Genomic DNA, 24,751 nt, shown 5'->3' on the forward strand with positions numbered 1-24,751 from the left:
ATTCATTGACTAATTGAAGTTTTACTATCATGAATATACTGTCAGTCACCATGCTAAAAAGCTGAGACAAAAATCCATAATAAATATGTGGCCTTTTAAATATCCTTTCCTTAACAATTTCTTAAATTCTAAGCTGAGTTCTTGAACTTAAATTAATAGTATACAAGATAGCCACTTGAAATCAGCTTATGTGTGGTGTCTACTGTTTCCCTTTCTTTTTCCTTTTTTTAAAAAAAAGTGTCTAGACACTATATTTACGTGCAACTTATACCATAATTTTGATCTCTATGTAGGACAGCTGTAGTAATAGTTGAAATTCATAGGTAACATAATTTTAGCTCTTAGTTTTTCTCTTTTACCCCAGCATAGTCTTCGATTCAGAGTACTGAGAGGAATCAGAACTGGCAAATTAATTTTAAGTATCCTGCCTTTACCCTTGGGAACAAGACTGAGAAACAGTCATTTTGATTGTGTTCTAGGCATGTTCACCAGATTGATGCAGTACTGTTGTCTCACCCCGATCCTCTCCATCTTGGCGCCCTTCCGTATGCTGTCGGAAAGCTGGGTCTGAACTGTGCTATCTATGCAACCATTCCTGTTTATAAAATGGGGCAGATGTTCATGTATGATCTTTATCAGGTAATTTAAGCAATTGAAAAAAAATTTTTAACACTCCTGCAGTGAGCATTTTTAACCTTTTATTTGTGTTGTTCTTTTAGTCCCGACACAATACAGAAGATTTTACACTCTTTACACTAGATGATGTGGATGCAGCCTTTGATAAAATACAGCAGTTAAAATTCTCTCAGATTGTGAATTTGAAAGGTAAAACATGTTTCCAGTAGCAAATAATTGGACTAATGGGTTTAAACTACTGAAAAGTACAAGGGGAATTTGTCATAAAAATTATAGGCACTATTGTCTGAAGAATAAAAATTAGCATTTTTTCATAGGGAACTGTGAAATTCCCCAAAGTCATTTGAATTTTGAAGTATTCCAGACTAAATTCGAACAAAATGTAACAGCTCAGGCCTTTTCACATTTAATTTGGGAAAGACTTATTTAGTGTTTACTGTATATAGTGCACAAAGGTAGATGTGGCCAGATTCTCTTCCTGAGAGCTCACAGTTAGGTTGAGGACAGTAGATCAGATGTAGGTTGAGTAGCTCAGACGACTAAATGTAGTAATTGAAGTAAATGAAGTGCTATGGCAGCAAAGAGTAGAACATGCCTGAATTCTAGAATTGAACATTAAAAGAAAATTGTCATTTAATTAGGTCAGGAAGTCATATATTCAGTATACATTTTTCATCTACAGAGAGAATTATATTAAAACATTTTCATAAATTTGAACCCATAAATATGAAAAAATGGCACAAAATGGACTCTGAAGATTAGCCAGGAAGTAACAATGGTCTTAACAGTTTTGCTTGTACTTGTTTTCTGTACGATACATTCTTTACCATAATGAGATAAGAATTGTCAATTTAGAGGTTAGCGAAGATGGAAACACTTGATAATTATGTGGACAATAGAAATATTAAAATTTATTAGTTCATACGAAGTTATTAAATAGTAATGGCAATCTCTAGCCTTCTATTTATCAGCACAAATATATCTGCAAGAATATATAATAAAATGACAAGAGTGCCTGCATGGAGGTATGGGGTAGCTGGGGGACAGGCGGGTGAGACTTGCATTTCACTGTATGCCTTTTTACTTTTGAATTTTGTATCATTGCATATGTTACCTATTTAAAAATAGCTAAAAATAAATAACCTTTCTTTAGGGTTGTAAAAAGAAATCTGAGTACTGTCATTATCTTGTTGACATAGGTAAAGGACATGGCTTGTCTATCACACCTCTGCCAGCTGGTCATATGATAGGTGGAACAATATGGAAAATAGTCAAAGATGGAGAAGAAGAAATTGTTTATGCAGTTGACTTCAACCACAAGAGGGAGATGTAGGTATATCAAGACAAAAGCTAATGGAAATGCAATTTGTATTATTTCATTCTTTGGAGGGAAAATTAGAAACAAAGTTATTTTTTTAACTAGAAATCTAGAGCAATTTAAAAACACCAAAACAGTGAATGTTTTCAAAGTTATTTGTATTGTAAGGGAAAAAGGTTGATATGAGATAAAAGACATTGTTTTGAAATTTACATGCAAATATCCACTCTATAAAACAGATATCTCTCTGGAGATGTTGCAAAGATTAATTTTTGTACAACAAATAATATTTTATATGTTCTTGACCTGCTATTTAGAGGAACTTTGCAGGTGGGGTTTTTTTGGGTTTTTTGTTTTTAATAAAGTCATTAATACCATCTAATATAACTATATTTAAAGTCAGACTCCCTTTAAAAGGGGACACAGTAGTTTAATTTTAAAACTTCATTTCGTACTTACAGCATTTCTATAAAGTTGTTTTAGCTTCTTTTGTAATTTCTGTACATCAAGTACATAGCTATTCTATATTAGATTACAGTATCCTCAAGATCTTTTGTATCTTATTAAGAAATATTTAAGACTAATAAGTTGAATTTTAGGCTCTTGTAATCACAGGTTAATGAGGAAAGATGGGTATTTGAGTAAATGGTATCCAAACATTTTGGGAAGAAACTTGGTTTGTGTCTTTTTTTACCACATAATAAAATAAATTTCAGGTGGATTAGAATTAAATAGAAAATGAAACAGTATTGGTGAGTCTGATGTCTTGATTTGGAAAAGACTTTGTAAGCAGAGAGGCAGTGGACCAAGTTGCAAAGGAAGATTGCTAGATTTGATTACATACAGGTTTAAAATGTCTGAAACAAACTAAATTAAAGACCTATAAATGAGGGAAAATATTTACATCAAGTTGAGCAAAGACTTATTTATAAGACCAGGTATTAATCGATCAAAAAGATCCTAGTTGCAAAATGGACAAAAGTTATAAAGTCAAAGAAGCGAAAATTTAAATGATAATGATTTTTTAAATTAAATACTGTTAAAATTGTTTTTAAATGGTAGTATTTTTCTGGGAAATATTTAGTGAGTTGGTCATTCTTTCTGGTTGAACCTTTCTGGAAAAGGGAGAGCTTTCTGAAAAAGGTTAAACCTTTCTGGAAAGCCATTTAGCAATATCATATATTCTAGTAAATACATTTCTAGGAATGTGTCCTAAAGAAACAACTAGAAATGCAACTGAAGCTTTTTGCAAAAGTTTTCTTTGACAGATTATTTATAATGGCAAAAAAAAAAAAGTAACCTAAATATCAATAAAGGGAAATGACCAAATAAATATTGTACCAACACAACAGAAAGCTTTTATAATTGTTAAGAATCAGATTTAGAAAATGATTTTAATGTCATGGGAGAAAACTAGGATATAGAGCTGAGTATATAATCATATACATGGGATATCACCTTTGTAAAACACATATACCTATATACGCATAGAAAAATTTATTTATGTACTTAGAAGATAATACCCCAAAATATTATATCGATTATCTTTTGAGTGATGGTACTCTGGAAGAGCTTAATTTTCCTTTTTTGAATTTACCAGATTTTCTTATCAAGGAACACGTATACTTTTGTAGTTAGAAAAGGAAAAAACCTTATAAAAGAAGTTATTTTTTAGGTAAGAAAAGCTATTGTTTATTTGAAATGATATAAAGTATTCCTCTTCTTCAACTTCATTATAGCCACTTAAATGGATGTTCCCTGGAAATGCTAAGCAGACCCTCTCTACTTATCACAGATTCATTTAATGCTACGTATGTGCAGCCCAGGAGAAAACAAAGAGACGAGCAACTTCTGAGTATGTATTGCATACTGTCCTTTGTACAGAGCTGTGGAAGTGCATGGTAGTATGAATTACTGTTTATTCTGTTCTGTTTGACATTTTTCTTGTCATATGAGATTGGCTAACTCTAGTATTTTTGAAAAAATATTATGTGACCATATCAATATTTTTACAAAAAGATGCTTTAGTTGGTTTGAATTTAATTTCTGTGGGATAGGTATAAAGATTGGTTTCTTCCTGCCATTCAGCACATAGCTAGCTAGCTCTCACTGGTATATGTCTAGGGAACATCAAAATATATAAAGATTTCGTATAAATCTACTAGAAAAACATTTACACTCTAAAAGAAAAATGAACAAAGGAGGTAAATGAGGGTGCAAATAGTCTGCTGATTTTGGTGTTTGGGTGTTTTATGCTCTAATCTAGTAGTCTTGATTCTAAAGAGATGTATCTGGGCCATCCCTGGTTGCTTCTGCTTTGGCTTGAGCCCTATTACCTTACATTCTTTTTTTGTAAGCTGCATGGGAATTCAACAGGGAAAATTGGATTCCACTTTCAACATGTTTGATACCACTGCCTTCATTTTTCTACTTAAAAACTATGACTTATAAACGGTGTTACTCTAACTTTAAGAAGGTTTTCAATTCTTGGTATTTTTTTGTTGTTTGTTTGTTTTTGCTAGAGTTTGATTTGACTAAATATTTCCAAACAGACTTTCATCTAGAAAGTCTTTTATTGGAAGAGGGAATATTATTTATCTTTTATTCTACAGGCATACATACATACAAAACATGTATGTATTAATCTAAACTATAAATGTGTGTGTATAAATTTGGGAATTATGTTTTATAATGAAGTTCATTGAGGTAGGCAGGTGAGACCAGAGTGACCTGGAAACCCAAGGCTGATTGCATTTGCCCTATTCACCCAATTTTCCCAGTATACTATACAAATGTCATTTTCTATGTGTACTATGGGTGAAAGGGTTGGAAACCACTGATTTATAATTTTTCAGTGAAAAAAAAATCGAGAGTTAGTGGCATTCTTATAAACTATAGTCTTTATAGTAAAAACATGGAGATAAAGTTATCTTTAATTTTATAGCAAAGTATTGTTATGTTCTATAAGGATTTTACATTCTTGTTTTCCAGCAAATGTCCTGGAAACACTTCGAGGTGATGGAAATGTGTTAATAGCAGTGGACACTGCAGGCAGAGTTTTGGAACTTGCTCAACTCCTTGATCAAATTTGGAGAACTAAAGATGCAGGATTGGGTGTTTACTCATTGGCACTCCTAAATAATGTCAGTTATAATGTGGTGGAGTTTTCTAAGTCCCAGGTTTGTTTTCATGTTATCATTTGTAATAAAGATGTTTGCTACAGAGATTGGGCTTATGGAAAACAATGTGTTAATTGCCCTTTGGATTTTCTTTTTCTCTTGGGGTTGATGATAATAATGTTGGTAATGATGATGATGATGATAAAAACTAAAAATCAACCACTTACTGTTCTGTACACTTTGTGTATTATTTCATTTAATCCTTGTATATCCTATGAAGTAGGTTCTGTTTTTGTCCCCATTTTACAGATTGGGCAACTTGGTTCTCTAATGCTTAGTATCACAATCTGTAAAATGAGGGCAAAAATAGAACCTACTTCATAGGATATAATTGTTAGAATCTGTTTTTCTCTTCCTTTTGGATAAGTTCTTTCTCTTGCAGTAGCAATGTCTGGGGTAAGATATTCATTTAGAACTTATATACTGTCTTCTGAATAAGATTTAAGGTGACTTATAACTGAAACATAATGCAGAATTAGATTTTTAGGGATGAACAGTGGTCTGGGAAGATCTGATGGGGAATAGAAACAGACAATAAGCTGCTTACTAACATGGTACAAATATAAGCAACCATTGGTGGAAAAAAGACTTCAAACAAGATGGAACTTGAACTCCTTGACTATTGTAGGATACATTGAGGTTATAATACAGTATTTTCTAATTATTGTCACCTTTTCCCCCCATATTAGGTAGAATGGATGAGTGATAAATTGATGAGATGTTTTGAAGACAAAAGAAATAATCCATTTCAGTTTCGTCATCTCTCTCTGTGTCATGGTCTTTCTGACTTGGCTCGAGTACCTAGCCCTAAAGTGGTACTTGCCAGCCAGCCCGACCTGGAATGTGGATTTTCAAGGGATCTCTTTATTCAGTGGTGCCAGGACCCTAAAAACTCGATCATTCTAACTTACAGAACTACTCCTGGGACTTTAGCACGTTTCCTAATTGATAATCCTTCTGAAAAAATTACAGAAATAGAGGTAAGTGCTTGTATGTGAACTTTATCTTTTTTCTTTTTTGGCCACTGTGTGGCCTGTGAAATCTTAGTTTCCTGACCAGGGATTGAACCCATGCCCCTTGCAGTGGAAGCAGGGAGTCTTAACCACTGGACTGCCATGGAAGTCCATGAACCTTATCTTAAAATTGTTTGGGGGGTACATTATACAAGATGTTTATAACAGTGACCCAAAATAAAACTTTAAGTTGTTTCAGGATTTTTATCTGACTAACAGTAGAGAGGTTTTAATAGCACACATTTCAGAGCTCCTTAATTGGATACTCTCAGTATTAAACCCTTCCATGGTACCCTCTGGAACCATACCCAGAGAGTATGCATATATGCTGTATTCTTATTCACTCTTTGAAATATTCCTTTCACATCCTTCCTGTAATTGAAATCTGGCTATTTCCTAATGATTTCTTTTTCCTGTAGCCTTCTCTTTCATGCTTCGTGTACTTTGGGCGGGGTAGGTATCCTTGTTCTGTGTTGCAGCTTTCAAGCCATTTCTCTTCCCTCTGTAGTTCATGCCGTCAGACTTGAAAATACACTGACCCCTCCTTGTTTCAGACACTGATCTCTTGGTCATTCTCTGTTGTTCATCGGTGACTTTAGACCCTGGTTCACAGTCTTCCAGTGCATTCATACTCAGGACTCTATTCTTGATGACTTTAGCATCATATGTATGATTTATCCCGTTTCTTGGCCCTCTCAGTTCCTTGACACCTTATTTCTTAATGATCTTTTCCTCCACTCCACCTCAGCCATCCCTTCCCATGATCATGCTGTCCACTCCCATGGTCATACCTTTAACCTTGTTATGATCTCCAGATCTCTCCCTCAAGCATCCCACTCTGGTCTCATAGCTGACTTTCTCTAGTACTCTCATGCCAACAACTCTTTGGTCCCATTGGGACTTTCAATTCATGAACCTCACCACTTCTGCTAATCATCATTGTTCCATCTTCTGGCTGTGTTGGGTCTTCATTGCTGCGTACAGGCTTTCTCTAGTTGTGGTGAGCAGGGGCTACTCTTCGTTGTGGTGCATGGGCTTCTCATTGCGGTGGCTCCTCTCGTTGCGGGGCACGGGCTCTAGGCGCGCGGGCTTCAGCAGTTGTGGCGCGTGGGCTCAGCAGTTGTGGCTCACGGGCTCTAGAGCGCAGGCTCAGTAGTTGTGGCGCACGGGCATAGTTGCTCTGCGGCATGTGGGATCTTCGCAGACCAGGGCTCGAACCCGTGTCCCCTGCATTGGCAGGCAGACTCCCAACCACTGTGCCACCAGGGAAGCCCCATATGTCTAGGGTTCTTTGCCCTCTCACCTTGTTAGGGGTATTTCTTCTGTAGTTATTCTTTTTCTCTCCATGATCTATCACCTCTTCCCTCTACTTGGTGACATCCAAAATAATTTTTACTATTCCTCCTCTGTTCCCAAACTTGTTCTTCTCTGAGTCTCCCTCATGTCATGGACGAGCAGTGCTTTCCACATATTTATTCAAGCCCCAAATACAGAAATTTAAAAAATGTTCATTGAAGTGTAATATATACTGAAAAGTTTGCATATTGTAAGTGTACAGCGTGATGAATTTTCACAAATTGAACACACCTGTCCAGCTTACACCCAGATCAAGAAGCAGACTCTTACCAGTACCCCAGACACCCCCTTTCTGATCCTATCCTTCCAAGGGTAACCACTATCCAGGCTTCTAGTGCACAGATTATTAAAATTTATTTTCAGTTCCTTACTTTTCTCTCACTACCCATATCCAATCCAGCAGCAAGTCCTATTGACTCAACCTCCACATATATCCTAAATCTGTCTACTTTTCTCCATCTCCACTCCCAGTCATCCTAGCCCATGCTAAGTGGTGTTGCCTGGACTGTGCAGTGGTTTTCTAATTGGTTTCGCTGTTTTTACTTTTATACTCCCTTAATCCTTTCTTCGCATAGCGGCCAAAGACATATCTTTCCCTTTCACTCTGTCTCTGTCTCTCATTTTATTGTGGTAAAGCCACATAACATTAAATTTACCATCTGAACCATTTTTAAGGGTCCAGCACAGCAGTGTTAACTATATGAACAGTGGTGTACAACAGATCTCTAGAACTTTTCATCTTGCAAAAAGTTCTATACCCATTGAACAACTCCCAAAGGCATCTTTTAAAAATTCATCATTTCATGTCATTCCCTTGCTTAAACCCTCAGGTGGCTTCCTTCTACTGTTTGAATAAAATTCAGACTCCTTACCTGGGCTTTCAAGATCCCACTGATCTGATCTCCACCCACGTTTCTGACCATATCTCATTCTACTTTCTTTATGCTCTACACTGCTTCACTGCATCAAGGTCTCCTGCCTCTGATGTTCCTTCCCAGCTTTGCACTTGGTCACTCCTTGTCATTCAAGTCTCAGTTTAAAGGTCACCTCCTCAGGTAGGGCTTCTCTGACTACCAGTCTACTACTCAGTTAGTTGCCAACCCATCACATTACTTTATTTTTCCTAGCTCTCATTACTATCTGATATTTTCCTTTGTTTGTTGTCTTCCTTTTCCTACTACCAACTAGAATACAAGTTCCATGAGAAAGGGATCTTGTGTTTTTATATCCCTAGCACCCAGAACAGTGCTTGGTACATTGAAGGTCCTCAATAAATGTGTTGGTTGAATTCATGAATGACCAAATAGGTGAATAGGCAATAAACCAGATTTCTTATCATGTTAGATAAGAGTTTACTATGTATGGTATTTTTTCATCTACATTTATCACTCTCTAGAGTCAAATCTTACTCATTTAAGAAGAGCAAAAACAGTAAATGAATAAGGATTAATGAATTGGAGTAAATTTGATTAGGAAAAAGAAATAACTTGGAGGTAATACAGTGAAGGACTAGGGAGAAAAACATCTTAGGGTTGATTATTCTAGACATCTGTTTTTGAATATAGCCATTAATTTTAGATATCTTAAATGAAAAATAAGATGGAGAGTAAAATTTATTATAGCAACAGGCATAAACTAAATCATGGGGTAAATATTCTGTCAAAGTTTATTTGTGGTTAAGATAGAGATCTGTGTAAATTGCTGAGAGTGTGGACTACAGGAAAATAATGACACTTTTCTAAATTGAACTTATTTCCAAGTAAGCAAATGTGGGATGCCAGGTGTAACATGTAAATCACTCTTTCATCCTATATAGTAGAAACACTTGATTTTGGTTTAATTTTTTTTGTTGCTTTTTATTTTAAAATAATTTCAATGTTAACAGAAAAGTTATAAAAAATAGTATACCCAGATTTCCCAATTGTCAGCATTTTACTGGATTTGCCTTATGACTTCTTTTTATACATATAGACACAATATTAGATACTTTTTTGAAAGTAAGCTGCAGGTATTCCATCATTACCTCTAAACACAGCAGTGTGTATTACCTAGAAACAAGGACTCTCCTGCAAAACTGTTGTATAATACATCCGTGGAAATATGGAAATAAGCACCGATATGATACTACCATTTCATCCACTGACTCCACTTGACTTTTGGTGAATGCTCCAACAATGTCCTTTATAATTACCCTTTCCTTTTTTGTTCTGAATCCCATCCAGGATTACACATTACATTTAGTTGTCATGACTTGACATTTTTGAAACATATATGTTCTAGATTTATTTTTCTGTTCACATACAAATATCTATATGATTTTTTAAAAAAAGAAATGGGGCCAAATTATCCACATATTTTTGAACAGTGAAAGTAGGTACAGATTTACTTTATTCAATACTTGGTATTAATAAACTTTCAAATGTTTTTGAATAAGTGAATGAATTCTTTTTAATAATTCTTTAATAATACATTATGTATACGTACTTTGATTATTTAATCCAGTGGTTCCCAAAAGTATGGTGCAAGGACCCCTGGGGACTACCTGAGACGCTTTCATGGAGTCCACAGACTGTTTTTCATGATAATATTAAGATGTTATTTGCCTTTTACTGTGTCTACATTTATATTGACGAGTGAAAGCAATGGTGGGTAAAGTGCTGGTGCCTTAGCATAAATCAGGGCAGTGGCACCAAACAGTATTAATCACTGCATTTTTCATTACCACACACTTGTAGTTCAAAAAAGTCAGTTTCACTTAAGAATGTCCTTGATGAAGCAGTAAAAGTTATTAACTTAATTAAATCCTTTTACTAAAAAGGTTTTTTTAATAATCTGAGTGCCAAGATGTGGAATATACAAAAGCACTTGTGTTGCATACTGAAATATGATGTTTGTCCTGAAGAAAACCACTTGTGCAATTGTTTGAGTTGTTGAGTTAAACTAGCCACTTTTTTTTCCCTGAAACACTGGTTTTACTTGAAGTAATGACATAGTTATTCAGACTTGGCTATTTGGCAAATATTTTCCCAAAAATAAATAATTGAGCTTGTGGATCTAAGGAAAACAAATGACAGCATTTCTTGCCTCAATCTGATAAAATAGAAACTTTCAAGTGAAAATTAGAATTTTGGAAAACTTATGCCCGTCACTGTGAGACTGACAAAAGACTTTTCTGATGAGATTGGTGGTGATATTTGCAAATGTGATTTTTAAAAATATTGTCAATATTTGTAAGATCTGTGTAATTTAGTGAACTAGTATTTTCCAAATAACTAATGCATGAAGTTGCAAAATAATGTACAAATAAAAGATCCAGTCAAAGTGTAAGATAAATCAGTAAATTTTAGTAACAGAGTACAAAAGTTATCGGTATGGTTACAGATTCCACATTACAACTAACCTTTAAGAAACTACCACTTTCTGAGTTTTAATGTAATATCAAAGAAGAATATTCATGAAAAGGCTATTTAAAAATTCTTTCCAACTATTCATCTGAGGCTGGATTTTCTTCATATACTTTAACCAAAACAATATATTGCAAGAGATTGAATGCAGAAGCAGATGTGAGAATCCAGCTGTCTTCTGTTGAGCTAGATATTAAAGAGACTTGCAGAAATGTAAAATAATGCCATACATCTTACTAATTTTTTTTGCTTTGGAAACTATAATTATCTTTTGTAAAAAATGATGTTAATGTTAACATGTAATGAATGGTTTTATTACTTTTTAATATTTAACAGATAAATATTTTATCTGTTAAATAGATACAGATAAATATTTTTAAAATCTCTCAGTTTTAATTTCTGATATGGTAAATATTAATAAATATAACCCACAAAACCCAAAAATTCTTTGAGGTTCTCAGTAATTTTTTTTTTAACACTTTTTTAAAAAAATTTATTTATTTATTTTTGGCTGTGTTGGGTCTTCGTTTCTGTGCGAGGGCTTTCTCTAGTTGCGGTGAGCGGGGGCCACTCTTCATCGTGGTGCGCGGGCCTCTCACTAGCGCGGCCTCTCTTGTTGCCCAGCACAGACTCTAGACGCGCAGGCTCAGTAGTTGTGGCTCACGGGCCTAGTTGCTCCACGGCATGTGGGATCTTCCCAGACCAGGGCTTGAACTCGTGTCCCCTGCATTGGCAGGCAGATTCTCAACCACTGCGCCACCAGGGAAGCCCTCAGTAATTTTTGAGAGTCTAAAAGAGATCAAAAAGTTTGGGAACTACTGATTTAATCATTCTATGTTGATGGATTTTAAAGTTATGTCCAGTTTTTTACTATTACAAACATTGCTGCCATGTACTTTTTTTCTTCATGTTTGTGTGATCATTTCAGTAGGATAAATTCCTAGAAGTAGAAATGCTGTGTTAAACGACAAGCACATTATTAGTTTTAGATGTTGACAAACTGCCTTCTAACATAGTTGTACTAATTTTCCCAGAGTGGATGAAAGTACCCTTTCCCCATTAATAATTAGCATTGCCAATTTCATAAATTAAAAGATGGTATTACATTTAAAAATTTTTCAAAAATCATTAGTAAAGTTACATATCTTTTTTTGGCTATTATTTATTTTTCTTATTTTATAAATTGCTTGTATATCATTTTGTCCTTTTTTGATATGTTGATCATCTTTTTTCTTAACTGATTTGGAAGAGCTCTTAGGACAAAGTAGCTTCTGATAGTCAAATAGTGCTGCAGATAATTTTCTCAGTTTCTTTAAATTTCATGAGATTTAAAATGTCAGAGGTTTTTTTTCCCCGTCACCATATTTATTCACGTTTTCTTTTGGGTTTTATGTCATATGTAGGTCTCACCTACACCAAATTATAAAAATACTTCTCTGTATTTTCTTTGCCTGATTGGTGATTTTTAGCCAGTTTGACTTAAATTAAACCCATCCTGGAAATGTGACAGCTCAATTTTAGTACTAATCTAAATAGGGTCTGTAATTGCACATAATGGAAACTTGAATAATTTCAGAGGAAAATTTAGTTTAAAGATGATGAATCAATTTAGAGATGTGATGTATCTCACACCCCACTGCCTTAACCCCCTAATATTGATGTTTCTTTTCATCTGCTATTTTTCTGTAGTTGAGGAAACGTGTGAAACTTGAAGGGAAAGAACTTGAAGAGTACTTGGAAAAAGAGAAACTAAAGAAGGAAGCTGCTAAAAAACTTGAACAGTCAAAAGAGTAAGTTGTTTTCAGACAGATTAGAAGTTTATATAAGTAATTTGATAACTTATTTCTAGACAAAAACGTTTAATTGAAAATATTTAAATTTTCTTTTGACTTTATTACTTTTATTACATCTTTCCAGTGGTGCTAGAATACTAAATCCTTTCAGTGCTAATGTTAATATGTATTTATTAACTGGCAGTTAATGCTATATTTCACAAAATATCAATCCAATAATATTATCATTATCATTGAATTAATAGTGAATGTTAATTTATTAATAATTTTATAAATATTTATTAAAAGTCTTTTGGGGACTTTATGACCTTTATCTTTTCCCAAACTCCCTTAGGGCAGACATAGATTCCAGTGATGAGAGTGACGTTGAGGAAGATATTGACCAGCCATCAGCTCATAAGACTAAGCATGACCTGATGATGAAAGGTGAAGGTAGTCGTAAAGGAAGTTTCTTCAAGCAGGCTAAAAAGTCTTATCCTATGTTTCCTGCCCCAGAAGAAAGAATTAAATGGGATGAATATGGAGAAATTATCAAGTATGTGAGCAAAACAAGTTTTTCTTTCTTACAGATTGGAGGTAGTAACTGTATTGTCATTTTAGCTCAAAGAATTTGGTCTTTCTGGTCATCGTGTACTTAGTTTCTGAGTATCTCAGCTTGTAGTTTGAAATGTAAAAATAAAAAGGTTGAGGAACATATAGAGAGTTAATAATAAAGGAAAACTGGTAGTTTTATTACTTAGGTATGTGAAATGTTTAAAACGATGATCAAGACTCTTTCCCGCCCTCCCCACTTAAAAAGAGGTAAGGGATGTGCATTGGAGAAAGACATATGATAGGAAGAACTTTTGATGGCTAAGGTTATGTTAAGTTTGGGAAATGGGTTATATCTCAAGTAGTGTTGCACACATGTTTTAGTTACAAGAGGAATAGGAGATAGTGTGAGTGGAACCATAGAAAATCTACCAAATCTATACCCACTATTAGAAAAACAACTGAAATCACACATTCTAATCACAGATTTGAAAACACTACTATCCTGAATAAAGATCAGTAAATGTCAACTGCCTTAGCATAATGCACGCTGTCTTTCACAATTTGGTTTCTCCCTACTTTTCTGTTATATTTCTCTATATTTCTCTTACAGCAGTGTGTGTTCTCCACTCTGGTGGTTCCAGCCTTCTCTCAGTTTCCCCCTGCTCAGCTTTTTCATGTCATGCCTTTACCCATGTTCTTCCTTCAGCCTGGTTCTACCTTCCCATCCCAAGCTTTCAGGCTGCTGAATCTGGCCTCACAAACCACTGGAAAACTTTCCTGTCTCTCCCTTGCCACCGCAACACAGTTAGTTCCCTCTCTTTTACTTTCTTTGTAAATATCTTGAGCATATGGTCTTAGGTCATCCTTGAATTTAATTAGGAAAATTCTACTGTTTACTTGGCCCTCTAAAATAGTAGGGAGAAAAACTAACAATCTAAACCGTATTGGTGAGTTTGCTTACCATTTCACTTAATTAATGGCCACTCTGTTTATCATATGGACAGTGCTCTTTAGCTTCAATTTTCTTATCTGAAAAATGGGGGTAAGAATACAATGAGGTTATGCTTTTTAAAGCACTTAGCGTAGAACCTGACTCATAGTAAATGCACTTTAAGTGGTTGCTACTACAGTTGTTACATGGATTACAGTTGGAGATATTGGGCTCCTGTGGCAATCTAGATGTTGGGTGACAGAGGCCTGGATTCTCAGGAGTGTGAGGGGATTTGGGGGTAGGGCATGATCAATATAGAGATTAGAGAGAACATTTTAAAAAGTTTGCTTTTTAATTTTAATGTAGAACTCTCTCTGATATTGGAAAATAGTTGTGCTAGTAGTTTGTTGAAATAAAGATGAAGGCTTTTGAGGGAGCTAATGATTTTGTATCTCAGGTTTCTCTGTAATGTGCAAAAATGGAGAGTCATCTGCTTTCATTGGGCAGGGAAGGAATAATGTGGGTGTCTTAAGGAAACCAAAGGAGATCTGAGATTTATAAGGACTGGAAATTGACAAGAGAAACCACAGAAACTGAGAAAAAGAATTACTGAAACAAATGCAGGGCCAGGTTGCAAGAATACTTATGATAGCCACTAAGGTCTTCTAATGACGTGTCTAGGTAGGGCCTTTTCACTCACCCACATGGTGTGTTTTAAAGTGTACTCCGTGATGGTCATGAAGAATGTAATATATGCAGTCATCTGATAATTGATATTGTGAAGTTGCATTGACTTTGGATCAAATGTGTATTTGAATCTTGATATATGTGAGGAGTCTAAAAATTATGCCATCTACTAATTAGTTGTATGTATTAAATAATATTGGCTTGCTTGTTACTACTTCTAATTAGCGACTTTTTATTTAGACCAGAGGATTTCTTAGTGCCAGAACTTCAAGCTACTGAAGAAGAAAAAAGCAAATTAGAGTCTGGCCTGACAAATGGAGATGAACCCATGGATCAGGATTTATCTGATGTTCCTACTAAGTGTATTTCTACAACAGAATCTATAGAAATAAAGTAAGTGCTCTTGTTGCATTTTGAACATAGATTACGAGGTAAAATTTCAAGCGCTTGAATCACATAATTTACATTGTTTCAAAAGTGAGATTTCCGAATATCCTCTAGTAAGTTTGTGCTTTTAAAATTTAATTTTTTTCTTCTTGTGAAGTATGGTGTTTTTTTTCCCTTCATTAATGATATTTGAATGCCAAAATGAATTGGTGGTGAGGAGTGGGTTAAACTTTAAATTGTACATGTATGTGAAGAAACATTCTTTCTGGTCTTTTTAGTAAGTCTAGTAGCAGGTGAGCTTGTATAATTACAAGTTTAATTTTTCTAAACGCTTGTTTAATAAAATAAACTCCTTGACTCAAACATCTCTGCGAGTGCATTAACATCTTAAAAATACCACTGTGTCTTAAAAATAACCACTGTGCCTTAAAAATAACCACTGTGCCTTAAAAAATTGTGAACCTTTTTTTCCCTTTCTATTTAGTGCAGTTAACACCAGTAAATGATCATTTTGGAATATATTTTTTAAAGTTATCAGAGAGCAAAGTGGCTTTTTGTCTAGTGGTATCATCTGGTATACATTCTTGGGTATGGCTAAGAGCTCGACAACACATATTAACAATATAACACGTGTATCCCTCAAATCCTCATTCTACATATTGGTACATTTCTTTCCTGATGATAAAAGCCATTAAAAACCTAATTTTAGAATTAACTTACCAGAAAAGTAAGCTTGAATAATCATCTAATTACAGAGCCAGGGTTACTTACATAGACTATGAAGGACGCTCTGATGGGGATTCCATTAAGAAAATCATCAACCAGATGAAACCACGGCAGCTGGTCATTGTCCACGGACCGCCAGAGGCCAGTCAGGACCTCGCGGAGTGCTGCCGTGGGTTTGGTGGGAAAGATATTAAAGTGTACATGCCAAAGCTGCATGAAACAGTCGATGCCACTAGTGAAACTCATATCTACCAGGTAAGTACGCTGGCCTTTGAGCCACATAGAAATAAGTACTTTTTGTTGCAGATTAGGACAGATAGATTAGGAATACAGTGGTGAGTGAAACAAATGTGGTCCCTTGTCCTAGCAGATTTTATAGTCTGTGGGGCTTGTAACAATGAAATAGCATTTATCAAACTGTTATACCTCTGATAGAGGAAGTACAGGATGCTATGAGAGTATAAAGAGGGAGATTCCAACCCAAATTTGGGAGGTTTAGAAACAATTTCCCAGAGGAAGGGATAACTAGGCTGAATCCCGACGGCTATTCAGATGGGTTGTCAGGGTGGTATATAGAGTGGTAAAGAGAGGGAGAAAAAGTGTTCCAGGCAGAGGGAACAGCATTTGTGAAAGTATAGAGGTGAGGGGAATGGGGAGTGTTTAGGAATTCAGAAGTTTTCTAAAAATTCACAAATGTTAAGGTTCTATTCCTAATTGAAAAAAATGGAGACAGGTATAGAAAACAGGAATGGCACAGAGGAGGGCTTGATTAACTCATATCTGGTAGAGGGAGATGGTATCAGGTAAGGCAAGAGTGATGTCTATATTTGTTTGGAAAAAAATGGATTGGAATTCACCAGGCAGCAGCGTCATTCTGGGCAGAACAAGAGCAAGCAGCGTTCCAGGAATATGGAGGTGTGAAACTGCGTGGTATACTGAGGAAACCCTAAGCCGTTCAGTACTCCTGAAGTAGCACCAGGTCCTAGGGAATGAGACTGATCAGTGGTTCTCCACCCCGGCTACACATCTGGAGAGCTTTGGGGGAGTCAAAGGGGCTCAATGAGTCAAAGGGGCTCAATGTTCTGGCCTTAGTCTCACCAGTTACATTAGAATCACTGGAGGTGGGACCCTGGCATTAATGTTAAAAAAAAAAAAAAATTGCCCTGTGGTCCCAATGTACAGTCAAGGTTAAGAACCTTTACTTAAGAAAGTAGACAGGGGCCCTATGATTTTACAGGCCATTAGGTCATTACCAGTTACAGTGAAGATCAGATGAATGAAAGATTTTCAAATTTTAATACACAGTACTAGAGTTAGAAAATGATAATAGATCATATTTAATTGTTAGGTTGTACTCTGTGGGCTTTATTTCTCTCCCTCCCCTTTGCATCATATCTAGGTGAGATTAAAAGATTCACTTGTCAGCTCCCTTCAGTTTTGTAAGGCAAAAGATGCTGAATTAGCTTGGATAGATGGTGTCTTAGACATGAGAGTTTCCAAAGTGGACACAGGAGTTATTTTAGAAGAAGGAGAACTAAAGGATGACGGAGAAGACTCAGAAATGCAAGTGGACGCTCCTTCAGATTCTAGCGTTATAGCACAGCAGAAGGCCATGAAAAGTCTGTTTGGAGACGATGAGAAAGAAACAGGTGAAGAAAGTGAGATCATTCCTACTTTGGAACCCTTACCACCTCATGAGGTAAAAAGCATGTGCTGCTTCTCTCTCTCCTTTAAATTTTTTTTTTTTTAATTTATTTATTTTTATGGCTGTGTTGGGTCTTCGTTTCTGTGCGAGGGCTTTCTCCAGTTGTGGCAAGCGGGGGGCCACTCTTCATTGCAGTGCGCGGGCCTCTCACTATCGCGGCCTCTCGTTGCGGAGCACAGGCTCCAGACACGCAGGCTCAGTAATTGTGGCTCACGGGCCCAGCCGCTCCGCGGCATGTGGGATCTTCCTAGACCCGGGTTCGAACCCGTGTCCCCTGCATTGGCAGGCAGACTCTCAACCACTGCGCCACCAGGGAAGCCCCTCCTTTAATTTGTCATCCTTTGAATGTTTTTTTAAATGTTTTTAACCATTTAAAATATGTCATATATAGGCTCATTTTGGAGTTTTAAAAAATTACTCAAGATATGTCTCAGTGTGCATGCGTATGTCCTCTATAGCTAGAGAATGGTAATGATAGTAAGGAAACCTTTAGCAGATCTTCTTATAAGACACATAATTGTTTCATGATTTGTTTTTCAGTACGGATTTTTAAATATTAAGTTTGATGATTGTGAGGGTCACCTACCTGCTTCCAGTCAGGAGATTTATAATTTTCTAAGAATGTCATACTCTTGTACTCCATTTTTGTGTGTTATTGATTCAACTTAACCACTTTTGGTTTTGATACAGTTAGAAATCATTTATTTCCTATAGGTATAGTTTTAGTCTAGTATTTTATTTACATGTTCTCAAGAGATAGCTAGTTAACTGGCAGAGCTTTCAGGTAATTAACTTACAGCAATATTAAAACTATATTATGAGAGTCTGACACGACTATCAAGTGATGTCTTTGGCCCTTCTATGCAATAAAGAATGGAGAGATGGCCTCTGTCATTGGATTCCCTTCAAGTACAACAAAATTGTGGGGAGGAATTAGGAACTTTCTTCCCTCTGTGCTAAAGCTGGCACTCTTCAAAGCAACTTCAAAGCGTATGTCCTCTATGGCTAGAGAATATATTCAAAGCGGCGGCATTAGCTTGAACCGCTTGCCTTTCTGATTTTAAAACCCACGGCATTCACTGTGAGGGAGGAAGGAAAGTGGAAGTGGAATCAGGGGAGAATTATCCTCTGAACTGTATACAAAGGACTGGGATCTGGAAAATGAATTTTTTGTTCAGTTCTGCCTACTCGCACTCTAGTTGACCCCCTTAGGCAAGTGGAGGAGTGAAGAGCATAACATTATCAAACGTCTTTCTGTTATTATGAGGCACGACTAATAAAATTGATTGTGAAACATTCAGAAAATGTGAAGGGCTTTGTAATGTAAAATAATGAGGTAAAATTCAGACTAACAACTTGGAATGTGATTTATAGTCTTGAAATGATCTGTCAAAGGAATTCAGGGGATAATAGGAAATATCTTAGAGATCATGTGTTATTTCACTTTATTCAGTACAACTGTGTGTCTGGTGTTTTATTTGAAGTTCTTCTTTCCCCTTTAACCTTATCTAAGGTTCCTGGACACCAGTCAGTTTTTATGAATGAACCAAGACTGTCGGACTTCAAACAAGTTCTTTTAAGGGAGGGGATCCAGGCTGAGTTCGTAGGAGGTGTACTCGTTTGCAACAATCAAGTAGCAGTCCGTAGAGTAAGTGTGTTCTTAAGAAGGGCTGAATTGAACAAATGCTCCTGATGTTTTGTTATTTTGAATTCTGTGATTCTTGATTGAATTAATTTTACAAACTGGAGATCAGTAATTTATAGTGAAGACATCACATTTATAGTGATGACCTTGACGGCTTTTAAAAGTGACTCTCAAAGACATGATATATAATTTTATTGTAAATTTTTATTATTTGAATCCTGTGACATTTATGTGTCTATGTAAAATTCATGACTTGAATATTATATCCACATTCTGTGAATCAGAGCAGTCCATTTCCTAATCAGTCATAGAGCAATCTAGTTAATATATTTTGGTTATTATGTCTGCATATTAATGGATAGAAAATCTGCTAAATAACTTATTTTTTTTACTTGGTTTCTAGACGGAAACTGGACGTATTGGATTAGAAGGCTGCCTTTGTCAAGATTTTTATAGGATAAGAGACCTTTTATATGAACAGTATGCCATTGTGTAAAGGACATGATGTCAAGAAGTATCTGTTTGACCTTTCTAAGAAAAAAGGATTCTTACGCTAAGCTTTTGCTTTTTCGTTTTGTAACATACAAAAGGAATCTGCCAGAAAAACTTAACATGCATTAGATTTTTAAAAATGTAAATAGAAACCATATTGCTAATGCTCAAATGAGCATGCTACCTTTTGGCTTTCAGAGTGATAGAGATCCTTACAAGTGTGCAGGCCATGGAGTTGAAGGTGATTGGCTTCCTTTAGAGACCCCTTATTCTAGAAGGGCTTGTTACTTGAATAAAACAATGCAACTTAGCAAACCAGTTCATGGCCTTAGAGAAACATGTTTGCATGAATTCTTACAAACTGTTTCTTACATTTTCTGGAATGAAAAGTGAGAATTTATCTTAAAAATATGCGCTATAAAAAAAACCCTGATAAAACAGTTTTTTGAGCCTATTGTATTTAAAAAACAAAAAAAGAGTGTGTGCTGTAACTCTTTTGAATTCCTGTATGCAGTTTTCTTCACAGGGAGCTTATCTACTCCATGCCTACGTTTCCCAGTGATTCACTCTACTGTGAGATGGTACACATTTGGTTCAGAAACCAGTTTTTATTTCTCCCATTTCCTGTTTTATCAAGATTTTGTTGTTGTTCAGCTTGAATTATAACACCATCATTTGAATATACATAATTCAGAAAAACTCCTTGACGTGTTCTAGTCTTAAAGGTCCTGCATACATTTTAAACACATCTTAACTATCAGCTAGGTTACTGTACTGGAGACTGTTTTGTGCTTTGCTTTTAGGGAAACAAATGTTGAACCTCACATTTTTATAAGGTAGCAGTATAATTAAAAGGTGTAAAGGTCTTCATCTCTTAGGCTTGCTTTCTCCTAAGGTTGCCCAAGCAGTGGTTGGATTTTATACACATTACTACAGAAATAATACTGAAGTTGGATAAGGCCATCCATTCTATGTTCATGTCTTTCTTGGGGCTAGCAGCCCTGATACAGTATAAACCACTTGTGTTTAAGAGTAAAAACAGTATATGCAGTTCTCATGGAACTTAAAAATGAAAGTCATGTCACCCTATTGTAATCTGTTGGTGCTTTTTTAGAATGTAGCTTAATCATGACAGACCTTGATGTTTATTTCTTATTTAAACCCTCCTCTTTACACTTAAGCATTTACAGAAGGGTCAGATTTCTTGTTTAACTTATATGGACCTATGTATAGTACAACCCAGTGATATCAGACAAGAATTAATATTTCACTCTATTTCAAGTGCTTAGAAAGCTTTTATTGTGAGTTAAATTGCTAATGCAAAGTTTACAGCCTTCTGGTACTGAAAACCAGACACACAAAACAAGTTACAGACGATGAAGATAAAGAGTATGTTTTCTTTGCAGAGCTTTGGAAAAAAAATCACTTAAACTCTTACTACTGAATAGAGTAAGCCTAGAATCCTATTTATATTCCAGGGAAAAGAAAGTCTGCATTTGTTTCATGGCTTAAAGCATCTGGTTATACATATTACATTGCAATAGTGATATTGAAAAATTGTCTCTTGCCTAGCATTTTTATTGTCCTATGAACAGGAATTAAATTTTAAAGTACTGCTTGAAGATGGCTGTGCTAACTAATGTCAATGCAGGAGCAATATTTTTACCTGTTTATAGATGACAGTATTACTAACATTTCTAAAATGAAGGCATTTGTTTAGTCTCAGTTACTTAAGAAAAATATAAATTTTAAAAAGGACTCTGAGATAAATCATGAACTCAGAGGCACTTTCAGATCGTCATTGTTCAGAGGCAAAATAAATACAATGGACCATCAGCTGATATCTATAATTTGGTTAAAAAGAAATTTTGTTGTAATATTTGTGGCAGTGGGATTATAAATGTCAAGTATTGCAAACTTTCTATATTTTCATGAACCAGTAGGTGGCCTGAAACAGAAGTGAGAAAATCAATTTTCTAAGGAGGGCCTTTGCCTTTTTAAAAAAATTTGAGATACGATTCACATACTTTTAAAATTCACTCCTCTTTTAAAGTTACATTTATTGGCTTTTTTTTAGTATATTTACAGAGTTGTGCAACCATTACCACCATCTAATTCCAGAACACTGCATCGCCCCGAAAAGAAACTCCATACCCGTTAGCAGTCACTCCCCATTCTCGCTTCTCCTCAGCCCCAGGCAAGCATTAATCTATCTTCTGTCTCTATGAATTTACCTATTCTGGACAGTTCATAAAAATGGAATCATACAGTATGTGGCCTTTTGTGTCTGACTTCTTTCACTTAGCATAACTTTTAAGATTCATCGATGCTGTAGCATGTATCAGTATTCTTTTTGTGGCTGAATAATATTCCATATGGATATACCGCATTTTGTTTATCCACTCATCAGTTGAGAGACATTTGGTTTGTTTCCACTTTTTGGCTATTATGAATAATGCTGTTATGAACATTTGTGTACAGGTTTTTTGTATGGGCATATGTTTTCAATTTGGGGAGGCATATACGTTAAGAGTAGAATTGCTGGATCATATGGTAACTCTGTGTAACCTTTTGGGAAATTGCCAGACTGTTTTCCAAAGTGACTGCACCATTTTACATTCCTGTATCCTCGGCAACACTGGTTACTCACCATCTTTTTTATTTTAGCCATTTTAGTGTGTATGAAGAGGTATCTCATTGTGGTTTTGATTTGCATTTCTCTAATGACTGATGATTTTGAGCTTCTTTTCTGTACTTATTGGCTGTTTGTATATCTTCTTCGGACAAATGTCTGTTCAGATCCTTTGCCTGTTTTTAAATTGGGTCATTTATCTTTTTATTGTTGAGTTAAAGAGTTTTTTATACACTGGATACTAAATCCTTATCATATATATGATTTGCAAGTAATTTTTCCCATTCTGTTTGTTTTTTCACTATCTTGATAGTGTCCTTTGAAACACAAAAGTTTTTAATTTTGATGAAGTCTAATTTATCTGTTTTATTCTTTGGTCCCTTGTGCTATTGGTGTCATACCTTAGAAACCCATTGCTTCATCCAGTGTCACAAAGATTTATACCTATTTTTTTCCCTAAGAGCTTTATGGTTTAATATAGTTCTTACATTTAAGTCTTTGATCCATTTTGAGTTAACTTTTATGTATGATATGAGGTAGGGGTCTGATTTCATTCTTTTGCATTTAGATATCCAGTAGCCCCAGCATCGTTTGTTGAAAAGACTATTTCCTCATCAAATTTTCTTGCCACCTTTGTTGAAAATCAGTTGCCCATGAATATATGACTTTGTTCTTGGATTCTCAGTTCTATCTCACGGATGTATACATCTATCCTTATGCCAGTATTGTTTTGAATACTGTAACTATGTATTAAATTTTGAAATCGGCAAGTGTACATCCTCCAACGTTTTTCTCTTTCAAGATTGTTTAGGCTGTTCTGGTTCCCTAGCATTTTCATATGAATTTTAGAATCAGTTTATCAATTTCTGTAAAAAGGCCACTCACTTTTAATAGGAAAAAAAAAAGTACTTGAAATTTAGAGGTTAAAATCTTAGAATGTTATGGCTGAGAGGGACTATAGAATTCATCTAGTTCAACACGCTTATTTTAATATTGAATGAATGGGCCTATGGGAGGTAAGGGGTTTGCTTGAGTCAGATAGCTGGTCAGAGACAGAGTTGGAATTGGAACCTAGCCTTCATAGAGTCCGTTCATTTTATATTAAATGAATGAATCTAGAATCCTTATAGAATCCATTGATTCCATACTAAAATAAGTATGTTGAACTACATGAGTTCTGCAGTTCCTCTCAGGCATAACATTCTGAGATTTCAAGCTGTAAATTTCAACTACTTTTTTCCCTGCACTACTGTGCTGCTTCGCTTCGTTAGTTATATTCACTTTGCTTAGGGGGAGTATGTTCAGTTTATCTGCTCTAAGAACAGCATCTGGCAGCTGTTACTTAGGACAATAGCCTGCTGAGAGAGAGACTGCTTCCATTCTGTGTGATGGCCAGTGAAGGTGGGGAGGGCGGGGAGAGAAAGGGTAGATGTCACCTTCTGTACTTTTCTTTGGTTTTAAGGTTCTAGAGTTTTATCACACGGTTATTATTCTTTAAATATTGATGAACTCATTACCACTTAAGTCAAAGGGTGTAAATAGTGGTTAGTAATTCAGTGATTGAGAGGTTGATTGTTTGCTTGTTTGTTTGTGTGGTGGTTGTTCTCTGCCACCCCTAACCCCTTCTTTATTCAGCCGTTTCATAACTACAGAGTGGATGGCTAAGTGGATGGCTAAGTGATGACGCAGTGCGAACTAGAGAAGGAATCTTCAGATCTGCCTACCTGGGCGGGGATCAAGAAAAGGTTTTTTTCCTTCTTCTTTTGCTTTTCTCTCACTCTAACCATGTGAATTGTGTTTATGAGAAAATACCCAAAATTGTCACTATAAAAACCCAGGACTTCGCTGGAAGTGAGGGTATCTTTACTTCTCTCTCCTGTTGGTCCCCCCTCCTCCCCGCCTCCGCCCCATTCCCACACAGCTCTATTTTTTTGGTGCTTTTTCCTTCACTACTCAAGCACATTTCATTTTAGTTCTTGAAGTCAAAATGTGATTTTGAAGAGCAAAATAGGAGTTTGGAGAGTTTTAAATCTCTCCTCATTGTAGTTGAAGAGAACCGAAAGTGTATGTGCTTCTTTTGTGAAATTGTTAATGGATTCCATGGATCCTACTCAAACATTTGATACTGAGTGATAATTTCAAGCAGAGAATACACTAAGGATTCATAAGGACGTAGTACATCGCTTTCTGAAGTTATTTTAATGTTCAATATCCAATTTATTGTGTGTATTTCCTTTTTCTTCTTGACACAATTTTTTTTTTTGAAGGCACCACTAATTGTACATTCAAAACTAGTGAAGTCCTTCAAACAGG

The 24,751-nt window shown here is 35.6% G+C and overlaps 1 protein-coding gene across 2 annotated transcripts in view; it reads left to right on the forward strand.

The window, feature by feature from the left end:
• Positions 1–24,304, forward strand: part of CPSF2 (cleavage and polyadenylation specific factor 2) — a 33,490-nt gene extending 9,186 nt beyond the window's left edge. Inside the window, exons 4-16 of one of the 2 annotated variants that reach the window (XM_036842735.1) lie at positions 480–639; positions 720–825; positions 1,836–1,965; positions 3,694–3,809; positions 4,946–5,133; positions 5,823–6,113; positions 12,596–12,696; positions 13,034–13,234; positions 15,092–15,244; positions 15,994–16,219; positions 17,364–17,663; positions 19,183–19,317; positions 19,718–24,304. In XM_036842735.1, coding sequence (XP_036698630.1) covers positions 480–639; positions 720–825; positions 1,836–1,965; positions 3,694–3,809; positions 4,946–5,133; positions 5,823–6,113; positions 12,596–12,696; positions 13,034–13,234; positions 15,092–15,244; positions 15,994–16,219; positions 17,364–17,663; positions 19,183–19,317; positions 19,718–19,810 — 2,200 coding nt within the window. In that variant the 3' untranslated portion in view covers positions 19,811–24,304. The remainder of the gene's footprint in view (positions 1–479; positions 640–719; positions 826–1,835; positions 1,966–3,693; positions 3,810–4,945; positions 5,134–5,822; positions 6,114–12,595; positions 12,697–13,033; positions 13,235–15,091; positions 15,245–15,993; positions 16,220–17,363; positions 17,664–19,182; positions 19,318–19,717) is intronic. The other variant, XM_036842736.1, reaches the window with a different exon arrangement.
• The last annotated feature ends 447 nt before the right edge of the window (positions 24,305–24,751 follow it).

Source organism: Balaenoptera musculus, chromosome 2 (genome assembly GCF_009873245.2).
Source record: "Balaenoptera musculus isolate JJ_BM4_2016_0621 chromosome 2, mBalMus1.pri.v3, whole genome shotgun sequence".
NCBI lineage: Eukaryota > Metazoa > Chordata > Mammalia > Artiodactyla > Balaenopteridae > Balaenoptera > Balaenoptera musculus.